The 22,097-nt window shown below is 43.8% G+C and overlaps 1 protein-coding gene across 4 annotated transcripts in view; it reads left to right on the forward strand.

Annotated features, from left to right (window-relative positions):
• Nucleotides 1-5,633: 5,633 nt before the first annotated feature.
• The window catches only part of USP32 (ubiquitin specific peptidase 32), a 76,464-nt gene continuing 60,000 nt past the window's right edge, over nucleotides 5,634-22,097 (forward strand). For all 4 annotated transcript variants that reach the window (XM_084493585.1, XM_084493586.1, XM_084493587.1 and 1 more), the window contains exon 1: nucleotides 5,634-5,791. In XM_084493585.1, the coding sequence (XP_084349711.1) occupies nucleotides 5,734-5,791 (58 nt within the window). In that variant the 5' untranslated portion in view covers nucleotides 5,634-5,733. The remainder of the gene's footprint in view (nucleotides 5,792-22,097) is intronic.

Genomic DNA, 22,097 nt, shown 5'->3' on the forward strand with positions numbered 1-22,097 from the left:
GCACCTTGTTTCCTCTGGGTTGGAGGGATGTCAGCAGAGTCAGACAGGAAAAAGAATTTTTTTCCCCTGTTTGCGGGCCTCAAGTGTGATGGTGTCACCCTGCCACACACGGGGAAGCTTTGCTTACGAGAGCCTTGAGTGGAGGGTGCCTTATGCTGTTTTCTTCCGTGTCTCAAGGGCAGCTTCAGTAAAAATGGGGGATCGCTCTCCCACAAATCTTAAAATAGTAAAGAATGCAGTTCAGGTGCCTCATTTCTTTGGCTAGGTAGCTAGCGCTGAGTCAAAAATATGTATCAGTAGGAATACAAGCAGCAATTTCAAGTGGCTTTAAACCTGTTCTGATCTCCCTTAGCAAAAGCATCCGGGGGGAAGTGGCTGAGCAAAAATACTAACTAATCCTCCTCTTAAGAGGAGGCAAAATTAAGCAGAGGCAGTCCACAGCCCAGATAAGGCTCCTGCCTCACTTGTCTTTGCCTGGCGAGGATGGAGAAGTGCTGCCCACACTGCTATCTCCTGCCTCCCCATCATGTTTATATGGTAATCTGTGTGGTTTATGTGGAACTGACTCAGTGAGAAAGAAGGTACTGGGTGTCAGGGTGAGCTTCAGCTGAGCTGTGAGGACACTGGGGAGTGGGGAGCTATAGGGCAGGATTGAAAAGGGAAGGGCCCATGTACTGAAAATAAAGGGGAAAAATCCAAATCATCTCACTCTGAGTCCCCAGGCAATGCCACGCTGCCAGCCCAGTGAGCGCTGCATTCATTAACAGGTCCCATCAGGAAGGGGGGGGATTACTGGGTTTGCAGAAATCCCATTTGAGAATTTGCGGTTAAAATATAAATGCAAAATTTATTAAAAACATGGTGGGGTTTCCTGAGAAAGAAGATAATGTTAAGACCTCATTTTCCTATCTGTTGCTGCTTGTTACAGTGATGTTATTCTATAGGTATTACATTTGTTTTTTTCTGTGTGTTTGTGCATTTTGTTTTATTCAGTTTTGGCCATAAAAGCCATGGCAATGCTCTGCTACAAAATTCATGCTGGCTGTGGTGCTGGTGTGCTGCCTTGTATGGTAAGTGTGACATAGGAGGGACCTAGTAGGAATCTGTTCCTTTTTATTTCTGTTTCTAGTTCATACGAATCTGTAGTGAATGTCACCCTCTGACTACTATTCAAAACCACATACTTCCAGAAAAATGTGGGATGTGATAAAAGTTGTAGTTTACATGTAGAGTTCTGCTCTTCTTTGAGGAAGCCTCTTGTGTTCCTCCGCCCCAAAGACATCAGAATTAGATTGGCAGAAGATGATTTGAGGTATTTCCGTCACTCAGCAGTTAATTAAAAAGATATGAAATTGTTCAGCTATCAACACCGCAGGTCTATGGTAAATGAATACTCTCATTGCACCTCGATATCTCTCCCACCTTCTGCTCTTTCCAAATATTTTAGATATGCTCTGCTGCACTGCGTTCCCACTGTCTGCGAAGCACAAGGGCAGAAGTTGTCTCATGTTTGTACAGTGCCTCAGACCTTGTCGTGGCAATAAATGCAAATTACAGATGATAATCTGGCCAAGCAGTTCTTTACCAAGTTGCCTTCTGACTGAGGAATGAAGATAGTTGTTCTCTGTGTCTGTGTTGGAGATCTGGGATCTCCATTTCAAAAGCACATAAATGTCTGGAAAGAATAAAGCTCTTTGATCTAGGCCTTTGACATGAGTTTTCCTCTCGTTCCATCAATTCCTTGTCCCCTCATGCTATTTAGTACTGTTTGTCTGCTGGGCCACCACTTTCTGTACAACACTTCTGGCAGTTTTAGAGTTTTAGCTTTAATTTTAGCACTGCTTGCTTTTTTTTTTTTTTTTTTTTTTTTTTTTTTTTCCTTCCTCCCATCTCTGTGCTGAAAATTCCTGCTTCCTTCTATCTGGTATTAAGTACAAATACTAAAGAATAGTGTAATTTTTTTTTTTTTTAATATATTATTGCATCTTCAACATAAAGATTGCAATTATCCTGGAGAGTGCAGCATTTCCACAGAAGAGGATGATACCTATTTTGAGGTAGTTTACAAAGATCAAAACATATATGACATCCCTGGAGGGAGACAGATGCTGGGGAAAGAGGCAAAGATTTGGAGGCAAGTAATACAGCAGGGCCCAGAAGCTGCATTTTTGGTTCCTTTTTTTTTTTTTTTTTTTTTTTTTTTTTTCCAGTGAACTTTAAATCCGGAAATCCTAGGGACTACACCACTCTTCTCAGAATTGTTTTTGATTCACCGCAGCAGTTCCACAATTACTTGGCTCATCTCTTTTGAGTTCAGGTCTTAAGAATGCAACTCGAGACACCTCCTTAGCAGATACCCGCTTCAGCCTTAGCCCGCAGCTCAAGTCCGTGACTGTTTTTCCCTTCCTGGTAGCCTCGGGGACTGCCAGCCACCCCCCCGGGGACTGCCAGCTGCTCTGCCAGGAAGGCAGTGATGCTGTGCACCTCCTGCAGCCTCTGCGCAGCAGTAAATGTCTGCTTTTCCACAGATACTTGATGATGATGCAAAGACACTTAAAGATATTTGCTAAACGCTTATGAATCTATTTGTGATTAGCGAATAATTAAATAAATCACAGCAATCATAAAGGCACATGGCCGGTTAGTTAGATTTGCATATATAGCACTTTTCAAACAGAGCAGAGGAGCTCAATTCATCTAATAGAAGCCTAAATTCACTGTATCTTAATTTGATTTACCTTTGACATAACATTTAAATAGCAGCAACATCTATAATCTTGTGCTCCTCAATAAGGCTTCATTAAAAACTCGCTGCCAGATCTAATCCACGGTTAGCATACAAAGTCTTATCTCTAGGTTCCTGCTTCAATGCCTTTGAGAACATGCTTAATTTAATCTGAACAAAGACACTGCCATCATAAGCCTCCAGTCTGATTTTTCCAATCTAGAATATCTTTGTTATTCAATTTGGTGTAAGCCATGGTGCATACAATGGATACAGCAAATTATTTTAAAGCACTCTTCAAGGAAAATTCTACTGCTTGTTAGACATCTTTTATATCTGTGGGACGTAAGAAATGTCACTTTTTTTTAATGTCATACAAAAATGCAGTATTAGTCTTAACAACTTAACTACTGCTTGAAAGTGCCAAGTTTTAATGTAATATATATTTTTTAACCATTTGAGAAAGAATGTTGTTTTTAAATGTATTAACCATCATCATTAACCATCTTTTCAATCCTTTTTCATTCTGCTTGAGGAAGGACCATCTCACTGCATGTTTCTGCTTCCTCATTTGCATCAAATACTAACTCAGCTGTTTGAGACTATACCTTAAGCTGGGATGGTGGCAGGATCTGATTTGCAATTATCATTTCAGACGTTCATCTTTTCATGATATAGCAAGTGAACTAGTTGTCATTGAAAGCCCTGTACTGCCTAATAATCTCTGCTGCCTGAGAACAGGGCTTGTGTATGCTACAATTAGAGTTTTTTCAAGACATAGATAAAACCAAAATAATTTTTAAAGTACTGGTTAGGCCTCTGCTGAAAATGGAATAACGCTCTGGTCATCCATACTTGTAAACGTGATCTGAAACTGGTATAGAGAAAGTCTGCTAGGTTGTGGTGGAACTGTATTAGAGAGGTAACTAGTAGAGCTTAAGCTGTCTAGTTTCTGAAAACAAAAGCTGGAGAGACTGGTATCTGTAAATATGAAGAAAGCTGTTGGTAATTCATCCAGGTCCCATTACGGAATTTGGTAAGTGCAGGAATGCGTTTATCAATGGTGGTGGTTGCACTAGCATCAGAGGGAGATCATTGCCCTGGTGTGGGTCCCTTCGCTACTACATGGTTGGATGAAACAGGCCCAAACGTTATGTCAGTTCTGCCGTGTGCCTGGCTACTTTTGTTGTTGCTGTTTAACAACAAACTCACTGAAAGTAAGAGACCTAAGGGAGGTTAATAGTCATGGAAAAATTGGTGTGAAGACGAGAAGAATTTGGTGTGAAAACTACAGACAGCTGCCTTACGACACCATTGTAGTTGCTTCCTGCTCTAATTGCTTTCGGTAGCTGCTCTGCCAGTTTGGGTCTGGCTGGATCCCAGTGCAGCTTTTTGCTCCAAGCAAAACAGGGACTCTCAATGTATCATTATCTCTGCAATTCTGAGAAGTAACCAAAACGTAAAAAGATTATTACTAGGCATAAGATCACACAGGAATAGCATAGCAAAGTTAGGAATTAAACTGTGTCTCCTCAGCTGTGAGTTAACACTTTTGAAAAGTGATCCGTCACAAATGGAGCATGGCAGAATGAATGTCATTGTTAGAGGCTGGAATGGTTTATTTAATCACAAGATAAAGCAGATACTTCTCCAGCTGCTTTGAGCATCGCCAGTTTCACTTTTGATTGACATGTTGCCATGTTTGTTGTATTCATTCTGCAAAATATTTTAGAGTTTATATTGCATCTAAATAGAAGCCTGTTTGAGTGAGGGACTACAAGGTGCATTGAGAAGAGAGATGTAAGGGTAGAAAAAGAATATATGAGGGCACTGAAGACTCAGGCTTAAAAGGTAAGGGTGGAATGAGTGGCTGGTGTGTTAAGTATGTTCCCAAGAATTTCACTTGGGTTTTTAAAAAGCACTTAAACTTTCTCCTTCTCCCCGTATTCTATCTTCCAGGGAGGCAAAAGGTCCACTGGTTGTTATGCTTGAGTGTAATTATCTTCTTGGTCACGAATGTAAGATACTACAAAAATCTGGTGATGGCGGAAAAGGATTTATGAAGTTTAATACATCTGCAGTGACTCTGCAGTTTAGTAGTGTTACAGGAGAGATTTGGCCTTCCACCTCGCTTCTCTGTGAGCTGCATTCCTGGCTTTGCATATCAGATATGAAATTTGTTTGGAATGTTTGCTATAAAAATACCTACGCGTGAACTTACATCAGCGAGAAAATAACTTTGGCTTGACCTTTCGTTAGCTCTGATGTGGTAAGATCGTTCAGCAAGGAAACCCTAAGTTAGGGAATGACTTGCAACTGGTGTTTTCACAGGCTTGGTTTCCGCACGGGAACAATCCTTGGAACGACCTGCCCCTGGTAATCAGTGTTTTATTTCACTCTCCTTATTTTCTGCTGGAGAGTGACCCAGGCTTACGCCACCTCCCTTAACACTGTAAACGCAGCCATGGGGGAAATCCTCAAACCTCTCATTCTGGGCAAGCGCTGCACTGAATCCTAAACCCAAACCCCTTGAAGAGCTGGGAAGGACGGGGCTAATCCCTACTCCTTTCCCAGCTCATCCCATGTGTGTGTTTTATGCACTGAAACCCCTTTTCCAGCGGGGTGCTCCCTCCCCTCAGGGCCGCCACACTCCCCCCCCCCCCCCCCCCTTAAAGCGCGGGCTGCGCTCCCCACAGCCGTTGGCGGGCGGCTCCGCGTCACGTGACCCCCCCCTTAGAGGGCCGGACGCGCCGCTGCCCTCCCCTCTCCCCCCCGTCACGTGACGCGGCGGAGGGGCCGGGCTCTCCCCCCGGCACGTGACCGCCATGGAGGCGGGGGCGGGGAGGGCGCGAGGCCGCCTCCTCCCCCCGAGCCCGCCCCCGCCCCCGCCCCCCCCCCCGCCCGCTCCCTGCGCTCCTGAGGCGGCGGCGGCGCAGCCCGGGCTCCGCGGCGCCCCAGCCGGCCGGCGGAGGCGGGGGGGGGGGGAAAGCCATGGACTGAGCGGCACCATGGGCGCCAAGGAGTCCCGCATCGGCTTCCTCAGCTACGACGAGGCCTTGCGGAGGGGTGAGGGCGAACGGCAACCGGAGACGTGTGGGGGGGGGGGCGGCGGCGGCGGCGGGCCGGGGCCTGAGGGGACCGGGAAGGGGCGGGGGGGGGGGGCCGGGGCTGTCAGCGGCGCCGTGACAGAGCCGCCGGAGCCGGCGCTGCGCCTCTCGCTCCCTCCGCGCCCCTTTATTTTATTTTTATTTTTATTTTATTAGGGGAGAGGTACCGGGGACCGGTGAGGGAGCAGCCGTCACCGGGAGGACCCCCCCCAGGGTCTCCTTGCAGCCGGGCGGGGGCTCCGCTGGCACCGGCCGGGCCCCGCGGCCTCGCCTCCGCCTGTCAGCCGCCGGGGGCCGGGCCGTACCGGGCCGTAGTGAGCTGTACCGGGCCGTACGGGGCTGTACCGGGCCGTACCGGGCTCCTTGCGTTTGGCCGCGGCGAGGAGCGCGCCCCTGCGGCCGCCGGCTGGGAGGGAGCCGCGGTTCCCGTGCGCGGTGCTCCCCGAGCCGGGAGGAACCGGGGGTGGGGGGTGGGGGGGGGGCCGTAAACAAGCGCGGGGCCGAGCCCCGAGCTGCGCCCGGTGCCGGGAGCCAAGGACAAAGAGGGCCCGGGGAGCTTGGATGCCAGGAGGGTTTTTTTTTTTTTCGTCGTCCTCGGCCTGTGGGGCGGTGCGGAGCGCTCCGGTAGCTCACCTGGGCCGGGGTCGGAGCGCCCGTGGGATGGGGGAGCGGCCCCTCGGGGGGCTGCGGGCACCCCAGAAGCGTCTGGGGGCTGCCGAGGGAGAGCTGGGAGGAAACACCCAGCGATAACTGGGAGAGAAACAGAGTGGTGTGACATGGGATGGTGATCTGTTGTTTTTTTATTATTATTATTATTTTTTATTTCAACGTTTTCTTAAATGGTGGAGGCAGCGAGGGATGCCATGTCAAGTAGGAAATGGAGCAACGTATTCTAAACGCTGTCAAGCAGAGGAAACAAATGTGGTTCAAACTCCTTTTCATTACAGGTTTCAGCCATAGCAGCCCCAAAGAATTTCGCTTCTAGAGAAAGCACATGAAGTTTCAAAAAACATAGACATGTGTTTTTAGAGGAGCTGGAGTCATAAACATAGTTTGGGAGAGACGTGAAATTGAATGCAGTCATTCAGTCAAGTTTCATATTCCGAAGTTCATAAATAAGAAAAATTAAACGCCTGGAATTTAAAGTTAGATTTAAACTCATATTCTGCCTCGAGGAAGCTAATTTGGAAGCTTTCATAGGGAAGACTTTATTTGACATCAAAGTAAGATTGATTTTGAAGTTATTTATAATTTTCTTGCACAGTGAATGTTATTTCTCTTTAGTGTTTTTCTATCTCTGCGAAGCTTTTAATACTGTTTTTCTGCAGGAGAGCAGAAAGGTTGGTTTAGGCCCTGGTATAAATTGATGTTTTACTAAATAACAGCGTTGTTTACTTAACCAGTGAATTGTTGTACATATAAAACAGGCTGGTTATCAAAGCGTTGTTTGTTGGGGCCATTCTTGCTCGCACAGAACTGTGCTGGTGCTTGTGGTACTTCTGTGGACACAAGCAGCAAATGATGATAATAGATAAACGTACACATTATTAAAGCAAAAACAAAGCTCTGTATATTTACATCCCATTAGATGGATGGAGCTTTTCTGACATTGTGTCCCGGTTATTAAATGCTGACAAGTTTTCTATTAAGTGATACACAAATTCACCCCGTGGAATGAGTGGTGGTTACCTGTGTTTGTAGAAGCAGTGTTCATTCAGAATGCTGTGCTCCTTTTTTGAGATGCTTTCAGTTGTTCAGAATAACAAAATGCAAGGCTGGTTCTGTAAGCTTCAGGAATTAAGGCTGACACTTTAAGTTCTGAATGGAAGCAATTTTACCATAATTTCAAGAATAACCCAAGGGAGTGAAGGTGAGGACGGTTTTTGTGGTTAAACACTCACAATTTAAATGACTAGCTAGAATATAACTTCTGTTCAAAGAGATGAAAACATGAGGGCAGCCTGGTATTATTGGCCTTGTTCACCCTGGAGCATGAGATAGTGCTGTGATTTTTTTCATCACTGTTGTTATTTTTTGCCCATCATCACAGACAGCTGACTGCAGTGTGGATGATGCAGCCGTGTGGATGCGCCCGATGAAGTTGTCTTGTGTCCCCCCAGGGCAGCTCCCGCTGCTGGTCTCCTTTTTCTCTCCTGCCCTGTAAATTCTTTGTCTGGTTGTGTTGCTTGGGAGTGAAACGTAAGGGCGACTATTTGGACATCTCTTCTTACGAATATTGCTGAGTTATCATCATCTTATTTACAGTTGCCAGGGGCACAGCTTTGCCTCTTGTTGTGGGGAAGATAAAGGTTTTGAGCTTGTTCTGATCCCTGTTTGGAGCTCTGCCTGGCCCTCAGACCTCTGGCTGAGGCTCACTTCTTTGTAAGGAGATGAAATTCATGGACAGGTTGTTAGAGGTGAAGTAAGTGCTTTGTTCCAAGTCATGCATAAGGTAATCGGTTATTTCATCAAACTCAGTTTGTAATGGCATAAACTGTCAACCTGGCTCATGGCTTTGTTGCTTTTTTCTTAGCCCAAGGTCCAAGAGCATCTTTTTTTCCTGGGGCGGTGCTCACGTCAGCTCGGTCAGTATCCCTTTTGGTTCGGAGCCTTCTCCAGCGCGTGCCTCTCGTTTCTGCCCCCGCTTCTTTCACCAGGCTGTCTGGCTGCTCGTTCCTCCTGAGATTGCCCAGCGCGAGGCCTTATCTTACATGGAGGAGGTAGTTCTCCGAAGCCTGCCTTATCTTCCACTTGTTCTGCTGGCAGCCTTAAAGGGCTGTGTTTGGGAAATGTGACTTTATAAAGGAACTTTATTGCTGTAGCTACAGTGCAGCAGGTCTGCTGCATTGTATATACAATGCTTTAATAAGGATTCCTCAGGAAAGAGGTGTGTACGTGGTACTAACTGATGGCTGGTTTATGCCGGATCCCTGAGGACTGCATTCTCCAGTCACTGTTAACACATCTTGCTTAGGTAATTTTTAAAATATAATCACAGACTCAGACCATACATTTATGAAGGTATTTGAAAATTATGAGATGATAGAAATAAAAGTTTCTGTGAATGCTGCTTCAAGAAAGCAGGTCATGCTAACTTGGGCTATTTTCAGCTTATGTATGCTAAATATTCAGTCAGGTAACCACTTAAACAAAGGAAGTGTCAATGAATAGTCATGGATCTGTAAGATTTGTGCTGGGAAGGAGGGCTGGATTTTTCCTTCTGCTCAAAGCAAGGTAAAACTGCTGTTGGGTGTATGCTGGGATGGAGGAAGGGGGAACTGCAACGACAGCAGCGTGGCCAAGGAGTGTAGCACTGGGAGAAACGAATGGCTGTGGATAGGTCTGTTCCATTGTGCTTTGAGTTTTGTGCACAATGATCCCTGAGAAAAAGAAAACAAATAGCCTCATAGTCCAGAAGAGTGCGTGCACTTCATGTGCCCATTCAGACTGGGGCAGGACTGCCAGGTGTGTCAGCTTCACAGGGTTTGCCTCTGGTCACGAAATGGGGCTTTTTATTACTCCTGACTTTGAAACGATCTTTTAAAATCCCAGATGCATTTTTAGGAAAAATTAAGAGAGAACTGTTCTTGTGGTTTATTCTCTTCTTTTTCTGTATTCCATGAAGGCAGGTGTTGTTCTTTCTTTTCTCCCATATCTGAAAAACAGTGCTTGAGCAGCACAGCTAGGCAGGCATTCTGCTGTTTTCCAGGACACACCATGCTCAGGGGGTATAAACCTGTGTCCTGTTTGAGGAGCTTTGAGTTTTCAGGTACTTGTGATGAAGATGCCTAGATCCCTTTCAGCTTCCTTCCTTTCCTCCTTTTAGCTATCAGAATTAATGGGATCCACTGCTGAGCCTGCCTAGATTCGGGGAGACTTGTGTCAGCCAGCATCTGCTGGCTTTAGGGCTCTGCTGTATGATTAAGGCAGGTATGAGCGCACAGCTTCACGCTTCCTGTTTATAAATCTGCGAGGAGCTGCTCCATCCCCAGAGCAGTAATTATTTCACGGCTTCGGCATTCAGCTCTGATGCTTCTTTTGGGAGGGTACCTCAGTAGTCTTAGCTGAACGTATAATGAGATGCACAGGTGACTTGAGGAATTTGACTTAAACTTCCACAAGTTGTTACCAGAAGTGAGGTTTTTTTACCTGTAATTCTTCAGCTAAATTGCAGTGACCTCTTTACTTTCTTCCTTATTTCAGCTTCCAAGTTGAGAGTGGTTTTCAGCCTCGTCTTAAACGTGTACCCAGGTTACGTACTTCTGGAAATGAGGAACATTTGTGCATTGAACTTCAGGCAACTAACAGTGTTTCCTTTCCTGGGATGCCTTTTGTGGTCTTTAGGAGAATTTATCAAATATCAGAATGTAATTCATTAGAGTGAATGCTGCGGTCCTGAAGGAGCTGATGTGTGTACCTTCTTTGTAGGACTTTGCTTGTTCTCTGATGGTTCCCAAGCACGGTGGCAGTAACCTGGAGAGTAAACACTCAGGGGCTGGGTGTGCACACAGCAATGAAGGCTGATAAAATAGGATTTAAGAGTGCAGGCATTTCATAAACAAGAAGTGGTTGAACATCGTTAAGGAAAAAGCCCTCAAAACTTTTAATTTTGATTCAGTACGTGTTGGGAGTTCTCTAGTTTCACACTTTAACGGATGAAATGTGCCTCTAAATAATAGCAGTCTCATAATATCAGCTGCATTGCATAGATCCTGTCAGCATGTTACTAGAGACTCAAATCAAAGCGGTCAGGAAGGCTGCCAAATGAACGTAAATAGATAATATCATTTCAGCCATGGTGGCTGGGAGCTGAGGGATAAGCTGGACAAATCCACGTTTTGAGTGTTGAACAGCTTGGTATAAGCTAAAAGTTTGCTATCAGAAAATTATAGCCGTAATGTATTTTCTTACATTGACATTGTCAATTAAAATGGAGCACTGGAAACATTTTTGGTTTGTTTTATAGAACACATGCCTATATCTCATCATTCGTACAGCTCCGGGTTATTCTGCTTTGTCTTACGTTTTGATCAATGAAATCAGGTTATTCACGGTCAGCTCTTCCTTGTCAGTTTCTGGTTGTAACTTTCTTGAGTAACAGCAGAGGTTTTTTTTTGTTTTGTTTTGTTTTTTTTTAAGGCAAGCCCAGAGAGACTGTTGAACTTTAATCCTTTCAGGTTTTCAAGACCTGCCTGGACAAAGCCTTCTGCAGTCTGCGCTGAGTTGAGTGTTGACTTGGTTTTAAGCACCAGGCTGAACCAAGTGACCTCTGAGATGCTTCCCAACCTGGTAGATTCAGTGAAATATTTCTGTTCATTTTGAATTTTCTAAAGCCTTGTTTTTATGCAGTATAAATTCAGGGTCCTGAATCTACCTGACAGTGTCCTAGAGAGACGATAAAATAAGACAAAAATAGAAACTAAGAACCTTTTCAAAATGACACGAAGCATTTCTAATGAAATGTGAAAGACCAAAAGAAAAGTGGAGGGGGACACTACTTGAGTCCTGCTGTACTTGACCTATACCAGTGTCAGGCTCCCTGGCTGCTGGCACTCTGCAAGAAATCAGTAAAACAACCCACATTCCCTTACTCCTTCTCAAAAGGAAGCCAGCTTACTGTCTCATTTCATAAAATAAGTGTGGCGTTCAGTTCCTTAGTACTCAAAAAAATGGAATCACATTCAAAAAGCGGGCCTGTGAAGGTATGACAAGCTTTGTGAGAGTAAAAGAGAACACAGCATTAGCAAGTTGTGATCAGGTGAGACATGGTCTGTCTATTTAATTCTATAAATTAAGATTAAACAACTGCTACTTTATGATAGGACTGATTTTGATTTTTCTGTAATTGAAAGAAGAAGCAGACATTACTAGTATCTGTCATTTTTAAATGATAGAACATCTGAAAATTGAGTGTATATATATATTTTGTTAGAATGTGAATTCATTAATTCATTCTAAATAATTTGGTATAAGGTGAGTGTCAGGTAGGTCTAATGAGCGCTATATCCTAGAGGTCTTACGGCACAGCAGTTATTTGTAAAATAATCCTGCTTTTATTTCTTCTTGGATTTTGGCCCAGGAAGAAATCCCAGATACAGTGAACATAGAGAAAGGAATGGAGGAAGCGTAGAACAAGCGTTGTGTTTCCAAATACTGGAAGGCGGTGTGTGTTTCCTTTTTATTTCCTCCCCGGTGCTTTAGCAATAGTCTGCTAGTTTCCAAAGATGTGCCGAGCGGGGAGCTGAGCATCCACCCGGCCCTGCTGGGCTGGGCAGGTGCTGAGCTCCCAAGGGAGCTGTTCTGCTGCCTCACTGCTGCTCACTGAGGACTGCGGTGCTCCAAGTGCACCAAGAGGTGTTTGGGACCTCACAGAGCAGGTACTTAGGGAAGTGAAGTTGTGTCCTCAATGAGCAGAAGTGGTGTGAGTTGTTCTGCCTGTCCTTGACCGGTGATTCTTCACCCTTGCAACGAGGGGTGTGTTTGCTGTCCTCTTCCTTACTGCACCCCAGGGATTGCAGCACCAGCTGCTGGTCGTAACCGATGGCATTACTTTGACCAACACGTGGGGCTCAGCGGAGGCTACGTTGCAGCACGTGGCATTTGATTTGGGGTGCCCTATTTCTCTCGAGGTGAGCTCCAGTGAGGCAGTGATGGACAGCTGGGCTAAGCGAGGCATGTTGGGTGGGATGGGAAGTGTGCTGAGGGCATCTCTGCGAGTCTTCAGGCTCTGCCCACATGCTTTCAGAACTGCATTATACAACCTATTCTTTAGGAATCCTCATAATAAACCTGTTGTTTTCCGTTTTAGGTTCCTATATAGGAAAGTAAGTTTGGGAGGTTCATTCTAAATAAGACTTTCAATTTTTCAGTATTTTTAAAACAAGTTACTTCTTAATTTGTTATATTGCTTGAAGCATTTGCTTTCTGTTTAAGTTATACTTAATCTAAATTACTGTGAATATCGGTGTGATATTTGCAGTATTGAAGAAATACAAAAAGCATCTTTAACATTTAATTTTCACATGAAAAGGTCATTTACATAATGAGACAATGAAGCCTTTGGGCAAAGATGAATGTAGAAGGAAAAATCCATTAATGTAGAATCTGCCTAAGAGTTTGAAAGGACCTAATTCACCGAAGTTTGAATACTATATTATTGCTAGCACTTACCAGAATAAAAATACCCTGCTTGCCTAACGAGTGGCAAAATCCTAATGCACGTTCTGTTTTATGCTTTCTTAAGGGACATCTCGCTTTTGTTAGCGGTGACTGTTCCTGAATAGCTTTAGTCTTTTCAGCTTAGCTGTGTAATGATACTTCGCGTTTCTTTTTTTATGTAATGAATCTTAACACCTCTGAGGAGTGGGTTTATTGCTAGCCTGCGTTTACAACTGAGCACGGTTGGCATTGGCTTTGTCGTAGGTAAGGGCATGCTTGGAAGGAGCGCGTGTCTTTTAATTGCAGTACTATTAAATGGATGTAAAAGCCCTTCTGGGTTTCTGATTCTTAATGGGCATAAGCTGGGCTCGGATCTTGGTTTGTAACGAAATGTGTCTGCGTAGAATTTTTGTAGGGTTTCAACTAAATCTATTTAAAAACTGGTGCCAGTTATAATCAATCACAGCGTTCTTCTATGTAGACAGTTAGGTCACTCATCATAATGGCAATAAAAACAGAAATCCTTCAGTAGTTTAGTGTAATCCTGACAGGCGGCTGAGCTCTGAGAGGTAAAGACGTGTGCTAAATAATCTGGTAGTTGGAAAAAAAAAACAATACTTTTTTTTTTTTAAAATAGACTAACATTTGTAACAAGGCCTTCATTTGCAAAACAGAAGATGCCTGAGAAAGGTTTGTGTGATTTATAATCCAGGTGGGCTGCAGTGAGCAGGGTTCATTCTCCATTATGTATCTAACTTGATGTAAAAACAGCCAACCGAGCACAGAGTTCGTTAACACTGCCAAAGCGATAGCTGGCAGCAGGCAGGGTGGCTGGGTGTATGGAGTGCTGTGATCTCCGGGGTCCTTAAGCCCTGCTCTCCGTCCCCTTGCAGCCCGTCGGAGCACATGGCAAGCTGCCCCGAGCACAGTGTCACGTGCTGATGAGGCTAACAGCTCACTGAGCTTGTGCGCTGGTGGATTTGGGGCAAAACAGTGATATTTCCTTGGAATGGTGCTGGGAAGCTGTGGAGGATAAGAGCCTTCACCTGCGTGTTCAGGTGGAAGGTGCTGCAACCCATCGGAGCTCCTGGGAAAAGGATGGCTGGGCTGGCTGGGACAAAGGGGGAGGAAGGGGGTGGAAATATCATCTGGTTTTACACCTTGCCATGTACTTCAGTTCTGACTTTAAGGACGTTCTTAACCCATTAGTGGTACGTTCTGCGTTAAAAAGGGGGTTGGCTTCTTGTCTTCGCTCCAGTTCTCTGCAGCCATGGTCACGAGCAGGGCAGCGGGCGATGCTCTGGGGTGAGGCTGTATCTATCATCCCAGTGTCGTAGCGGGGCCCTTGCTACCTCCTGCCAAGGGAGAACGGAGCTGTGCTTGCCAGGGTCTTACATAACATTTATTTTGATGGTAATTTTTCTATGTTGAAGACCTTTGAAGCTGTTTCCCTTAGTCCTGGAGGTAATAGCTGGCTTCTTGGAGCTATGCAAGGGTAAAGAGAAACGTGCAGCTTGGCTCTGAGTTAATTTTAGTGTAAAGCATTAACCTTTTTCTAATTCTGAGCAAATAACTGTGATGGTCATGCAACATCAGATTTTAGATGGTAGAGAAAGAGGAAAAAAATTACTCAGTGCTTAGCAGTCTTAGAGAGAAATCATTTAAAATCAAGACTTGATGTTCAAGAATAACGTTACAATTGTTTAGTCGGAGTTGGATCCCGTCGTTCTGGGAGGTAATGTCACCAGGCCAAAGCAGGAGGTAATTGCATTCTGCATAAAAATATCCTCACACTTCATAACACTTACTACAACCCCTTTTGATTCTTCCTCACACAAGCTGCGTTTTTATTCACGTTGCATTGATCTTTTTTTTTTTCACTTGGTATTTCAGTTTTCATCCCCTCTTAGAATACAGGTATTTAGTATGGAACATACTCTTAGGTTTCCATTGTGTTTGGAATTGATATTCTTTATTTTAATTCATAGAGGTAATGGCCACGGTCAGGTTTTGTCCTGCAGCAGGCTGCTGTGGTCATGGACGGAAACACTTTAACGGGTGTACGGTGCTGTCACAGTGTAACTCTGCTAAGATCCTGAGGCTGGTTTAATTGGGTTTTTGGTGATCATTTTAAATGATTAGTGTTACTGTGTTAGTTTTCAACATTGTTACTTTGAAAATCTGAAACCTTGAAAGAAAACAAAAATTGGAAGAAGCTCAGAAACCCAAGCAGAGCAGGAAGTGCCCCATTTAGATGGGCTGTGTACATGCATAAAAAGAGCTGGAAGTGTTGGAATAATTACGAGAGCTTTAGTTTCGGTCTATAAATGAACTTGGATTCTATTTTGAATTCAATTTGAACACGAATCTATTTTGGGTGAAGAAGTGCTTCCTTTCAATCCGTGGTTCTAGTGGTTTGGTGTTGTCCAGAAATAAGATTTTTTCGGCGCTGGAAATTTCCTATTCTCGTGAAGAACATTTTCACCATGTTCTAGCTAAGTGCGATAGAGTTAAATACTGGATCTTAGTTTAGGAATTAGCAAAGTGAATTTGTACTTCCTACAGCTGAAGCAGCATTTGCCTAAGAAAAGTGATTGCCAGCAGTGAGTGTGGTCGGCACAGCCTGCTCTCCGTCCTGCCAGGGTGCTAACGAAGGTGATAGCAGGGGAAAAGGAATGCAAAGTCTGCTTGCTCCCTGTTTGCCAGTCTTACAGCTAACAACATGATTTTCCTTTTCCTTAAGGAATTATAATCAATCTTTTTGCCACTGACTAATTTACCACCTTTTTTTTTGTGCGTTACCTGCAGCTCTGTCTTCTCATTGCCTTAGTTAAAGAATGGCTGTATTAATACATGGTGCTAATAATTAATTCATTTCCTAAGTAATGAGTAGATTGTGAAGCAGATGGGTTAAATAAGGAAGGAAACAACGTACAAATTCTAGTATAAAACACTGGGTAAATACCTGCAGAAGCCACAGAGTATTATAAGAATATAGATTTAAAAGGCAGAATATAAAATATTTGATAAATATCTCTTTATATAAAGTGTTCACAGTTTATTATGTAAATGTGCTGCTTCGAGCAGAGGCAGCTGTGTCCTTGGGGATGTCTTGAGAGTCTCGGCAGAGATTCAGGGAGAGTCTCCAACTGCTGAAGCTATTCTGGGCATCGTAGCTACTTTGTATTAAGTTATTCTTACTTACAATTATTTTATTAATAAATTATTTATGATTAGCCTCTACTTTAGTGAAATAGTGGATGCTGTGGGGGGGTTCCTGACTTATCACATCAGTCTAAAGTGGTCACTGGCTGCAAAGTTACAGAAAGAAACCTGTGCAGCTGTTACCTGGGATATCTAAATATGTTGTTTCTTCCATTCTTGTGAATGTAGCGCCTTAGGAATAGAATATATCTGGCAGTGAATACTTCTAGAGATACATCTGCACTCTGCTACCAAATCTACTTAAAACTAGCGTGGCATCTTTCAGGATAGTTCTTCAAAATGAGTCCTCAGGTGTGTGTGGGGAATTCTTAACAAGGGACACCACGGTGGGGATGGAGTTTGGAAGCGGTGAGGCTGATTTTTTTGCTGCTGTCAGTTAAAAACTTCGACTTCTGGTGTCATGCTACAGGTGTGTAGTAGGGCCCCAGCACTGGCCACGTGTTTGTTTTTGTTTTACTGCTTGACTGCCTTGGCTCCTGTCTCTGTTGGTGATTTGGGTTTTGTTTTTCAGCCTGGCGCAGATTTGCATAAAAAAAACTTGTTACGCATCCATAGCAGTGTAACAGAAGGCATAGATAATTTTGCGACCTGGCACTAAAATAGCGCAGTTTGCGTCTGAGGTTTTGTTCCACGGTTGTTTCCCCAGCAGTTGAGGATAGGAAGGATTAAAGCACAGAGCCTTCTGCTGTCCATCGGCTGAATGTGTGCGTGAACGTGTGACGTGGTCGGGGCAAAACATGTGGCTTCCAGGTGAACGGTGTTTTTCTTCTAATTGTTGAGAAACAAAAACGGAGCAGGGCACAGTCTGAATCTTTTAGCATCGGTTACTTGTTGTAGCACCAACTGCTGGGCTTTACTGGAGTTGGCTCTTCTAACTGCCAAACATCTGAGTTAAATACTTGATTAAAACTATACCAGCAACTGCAAATCATAACTCCTTGCCTTTAACCTTCACTGAAGGCTAAACGAAACACTGCCCTCATGTGCACGAGTTGCAGATTCTGTTTAACTTTCAGGCTCAGGTTTTTGTTGGTTTGTGTTTTAAGGAAGTGCCACTTTATAGTATAGATGTGCTTAGAGTCTTTGGCACTGTTGAAAGAGAGAATATGAAACATTTGTTCTATCAAAGCATATTTTTTAGCAGGGTTCTTACGTGGTGTTTGCCCTTGCACGGTTGGCATTTGCCTTAAACCTGCCTTCAGACGGCCTGTACCTGCAGACGGCAGGGCTCTCCTCGGGAGTGCTTTTGCCTTTGATTTTAATGTGCTGTTTATTCCTTGGAAAGGAGCTGTGTAATGTAATTTTGTATATCTTACCAAGCATAAACATCTAGATGATTTTCATGATGGTAATAAAGTGGAAGCAGCTTTTCCGAGTTGCGACAGAAGCCGCTCTGCTCGCCCAGGGGAACGTCAGCCGACAGTGAGCTGCCAGGAAAGCTGGCCAAGGGACAGCCCAGAAAGCAGGTTTGTTTCTTACTTAAATGGGAACAGCTAGCCATTTTAATGCCCTTGGCTTTTGGTAGGGCCAGCAATCATTCCTCAGAAGCCGTGGCAGCCCCTCACCTTGTGGGAAGCACCCCGTGCCAGGGGGTGGCACCCTGGGATGAAGTTGGGCTGGAAGCGGCTTTGTTCTGCCGCTGAGGAGGAGTTTGCCACTTCTTTAATTGCTAAGTCATTATTTTGTCTCCAAGCAGGCAGTCAGTTGCGCCTAAATTCGTAGTAATACATATGGTAAAAGTCATTGTAATGATCCGCGGAGGTTTCTGAATTTTCAGGTTCTTTCAGCCTTCTTCTGTGGCTTATGGGGTTGGGCTGGGGAGCGTATAAAACCAAGCTCCTCTAATTCCTGAGGATATAAAATATAGCCAATAAGATTGAAGTGCTCAGATGGTGGGAGGATTATTTCACTGCTGGGGCTGTTACGGAGCAATTCCTATCCCTGCTCGTCTGATGGGGAAGGTTGTCACAGAACCTGTACTGATTAGCTTTGCTTGAAGCAAACATAATCTAAATAGCAATGTGACAGTGTGTGCCCTGATGGAGATACTTTGCAGATGGATAAAACAGGCTAATAATACTTAATGGCATTCTTTTGGAGGATGGTAACTGTGAGAAGTAAGCTCTTTGAAGATTAAAAGTGTCACATAAATGCTAAGTATTCTTGTTACAGAAAATTGGCAAATCCTATTGTAATAACTAAATCTTTTGCCGCCCTCCACGCACAAGATGTTAAACCTTTGATATGCATTGTGGTTAGCTCTAATAGCACCAAGAAAAGCTTTATCCCCACCATGAGCCACTACTACCAAAAAACAAAGAACAGGTATGAGGGGAAAAAATGGATTGAATAACATGATTTTTTTTTTAATACCCAAACTCTATTGCTATTGTCCTTAATTCCTGTTGCATCCTGTCACTGGTAAGTGTCATGCTAAGAGTGTCAAGTCTTCGTTGAGACACGCTGAGTAATAGGAACAATGAGATTTGTAATGTTCTGGTTGGGAACCATTCCTTACGAGGGGGTTGGTGGTTTTGTTGGGGGCAGCCTTTTGTGTCTGCCCACCCCAAATGTTCTCAAGTGGGCTCCTTTTTTTTTTTTGCAGGAATGGGTGGGTGTGGACTTTGCCTTTTAAGTAGGAATGGCTGGTTCATTTATTTCAATTGTGTTTTGCAGTTTGGGCTTTTTCCCAAACATGTTTTCTGTTCGCTTGTACATCTTACCTCTTTGAAGCTTTTTAGTAATTGCTTTGGTTCTTGACAACTTCATAACCGCAGCCATTGAGTCACAATAAAGACTAATGAAAAAAGTAATAAAATTTCCATGTATAACTAGGAAGAAGATTCCTGAGGGAAATATTGAGCAAGTGATTACAGGGAAGATGATTGTCTGGTTAGAGAATTATATGCCCTGTGAGTTTGATATTGAACCTGTAAAATTGTCACTTAAAAATCAAAATATTAGAATTATTAAAAGCAGAGATGGAAGTCAGAGTTTGAGGTAGGTGCATTTTGCTTGCTTTCTGAAGAATGATCGAGTGGTCTGCTGTTGGGTTTTTAACTGAGTTTCGCTTATTTTTAGTAAAGAATAAATGCAGTGTTAGGCTGCTGTATGGCTGCAAATTGTTGCTTGCCTTGTGTGCTTGAGATCTGCAGGACTTTGGGGCTTTTTTTTTTTTTTTTTTTTTTTTAATAAAGGCACTGATGTAGTGAGCTGTCTTTTATCCAGTAGTGACTGGGGAAGTGGTAGGAATTCCCCTTCTGTTTCCTGTTCGTAGTGTATCGTGGACATATCGATGCTTCACATTCTGGGAAAAAGCGCCATCCCTACTAGGTATTTTGTAAGGTGCATTAGCCAGATGAGCTCAGCGTGTCTTTATCTTCCCCTTACCTGAACTTTTTATCCTCTGTGGTTTTTTTCCTCCTGATTGTGGAGTGATTTGTTTCCTGGTTTCATTTCCAGCACTGTCAATACCTTGTGGTTTGCTGTCCGACTTTTTTTTTTTCCTGCTCACCTGTAAACTAGAATATACAATTTCCTTTCATGTACCCAAATGAAATATCTTCTGCTTTTCATACCTCAAGATCCTGCCAGCTCCTTGGTGCTGTTGCTGCCACCTCTGCTGGTGCCCGTGGTGCTCTGCGTGTTGGTGTGAGCAGAGGTGACCAACTCACCACTCATTTCTAGCAGCCACTCCTTTCTCTTATAAAGAAGAAAGTAAAGAAAACAGCTCGGCGTGTTGTTTCTGTGCCCAGCTTGTTACAGATTAGGTTAATTGGCTCTTGGCTGATAGCAGCCCTTGCAGATTAACTCCACCTCCTCTTGGTTCAACAACCGGGCTCCTGTCCTTCTTACAGATGGAAGCAGCTCCTTGGTGCAGGACTTTTACAGACCGGCTGAGATCACTTATAAAGCAACTGTCTGATGTAGACTAGGATTTTTATTCCTTTTGTCATCTCCATGCATTCTGTTGGATCTAGATGATCTTTAAGGTCCCTCCCCGCCCGAGCTGTGCTGTGACTGTGCGATTTTAGCTCTGAGACAATTAAGGCAAGGAGAGGTTAAGTGCCTCTTGCCTGAATGTCTCAGCATTAAAGAGCTCCAGCGCGATGCTTTTATTCCTCTTCTGCTACAACAACCAACTTCTTATGCTCTAAAAAGCTGCGTTTTATATCTCATTCTCTATCACAGCGTTTTATATAATTCTGCTTGGATTTTGAAGATGAGGGGAAAGCACATCTGTAACACAAGAATTTAAAACCCATGCATTGTGCTCACTCTCGTCACACATCACAAGCAAGGTATCTAGTAATTACCTCATATAAGCTATAATAAAACCATTAAGCTTGACTAGCCACTACTTTTAACCTTCAGACAAGCTCCCTTCAACATTAATATTAGTTTCTTATAATGCTTGAAGTTCACGTGTGAACTGTTGCATCCTAAGCAGCAGTGCTTGCTCATAAACTTTGGTGTCCCTTCTCTTTGGTGCCTTTGTAAATCTTTAAACTTTGTAAGGGCGGTGGAGAGCGGCCGTGTGCTGAGAGGCAGGTGGGTGACTTCCAGCGGCTGTCGCGTTGGGTGCAGGTTGCTTACTGGGGCCAAGGAGAGGTGCTGCTGCATGGCCCTTGTGTTCATGACCTCTGTAGTGTTCCTAGAGTTGTCTATTTTATTTAAAAAAATCAGATTTTAGGCAGATTTTAATGACTTTCCTGCAGTATTCGAGTAAAACATACTATTGAAGTTATCTGGAAGAACTTTAAGCTAGGTTTGTTTGCCTCTGAGGACGTCCTATAGCGTTTGCGGTGTTTGTGCTTCCAGTAGTGAGACCTGACTTTGATACAACCATTTCCTTCTCTCTCTCTTTCCAAGACAGGCAATGAACAAGCACGAAGTATCGATATGAGGTGCATTTGGTTCTAACAGTCAGATTTTTATGATGACTCAATAAGATTTTACTAGTAGCTCTATAAAGGCAGTGCACTTTTTGCTGAGGTAGCTATTTCTTTCCCAGCTTGCTAAGTTTTCCGCAGGCGTTTGTTGTCTAAAGCAGGCCTCTTCAGTCTCACCTTTGTCCTGAAGTGACAGAGACTGTGCTGCAAGTTGAACTATGCAGTACTCACATTGCATTTTATTTTATTTTTTTAATTCTAAAAGGAAAATTCCAAGATGACTTGGTAATAATTACATAGAGTGAAAGCGTTGGAAAGAAAGGGGCGGCTCCAACACGGGACTGCCTTATTCTGTAGCTGTTTTTGGAAGGTGCTATACACATTTTTAGCTAGACAGTTGTTGGTTTAAACAAAATAATACTAGAGTTGTAAATCCATACAAACGGCATTACGTTTAACACCATTAAACTAAAAATAACCTCGGCAATTGGGTGAGCTGAAGGTCTGCTACAATTACTGTAAGTTGCGGTGGCATTTTTAGCTGAGGTTGCACGGTTTCATTTAAACTTTATTAAAGAAACTGGAGCTCGAGTATTCCCTGGAGAGCTGGATGCAACACTAACCTTCTGTTAAATTGTCTTCAGCATTGTTGGAAAGTATCCAGCCAAGGTAGCTTAAGGAGGTTTGTATTTGCAAAGTTGCCTGGATGGAGCGACAGGCGCTGACTTCTGTTGTGGAAGAGGCAGTTTGCTTCTGCGAGGTGCTTTGGGAGCAGGCTGACTGACTCAGATACAATTTTAAGAATCAGAATGCGGTATGTTACTATTGAAACTTGCTTTTCTTATTTTAAATTCAAACCTTAGAATAAAAAGTTAGCTTCTGTAGTCATGAGGAGTGAAGAGCTAGGCGTGCGGTCCCAATTAATAGCTGCCTTGCTTCCTCTGCAGCAACACTGAGGCCGAGCCACCTGTTATTGGTAGGAACGATGAG

Source organism: Aythya ferina (genome assembly GCF_964211825.1).
Source record: "Aythya ferina genome assembly, chromosome: 19".
NCBI lineage: Eukaryota > Metazoa > Chordata > Aves > Anseriformes > Anatidae > Aythya > Aythya ferina.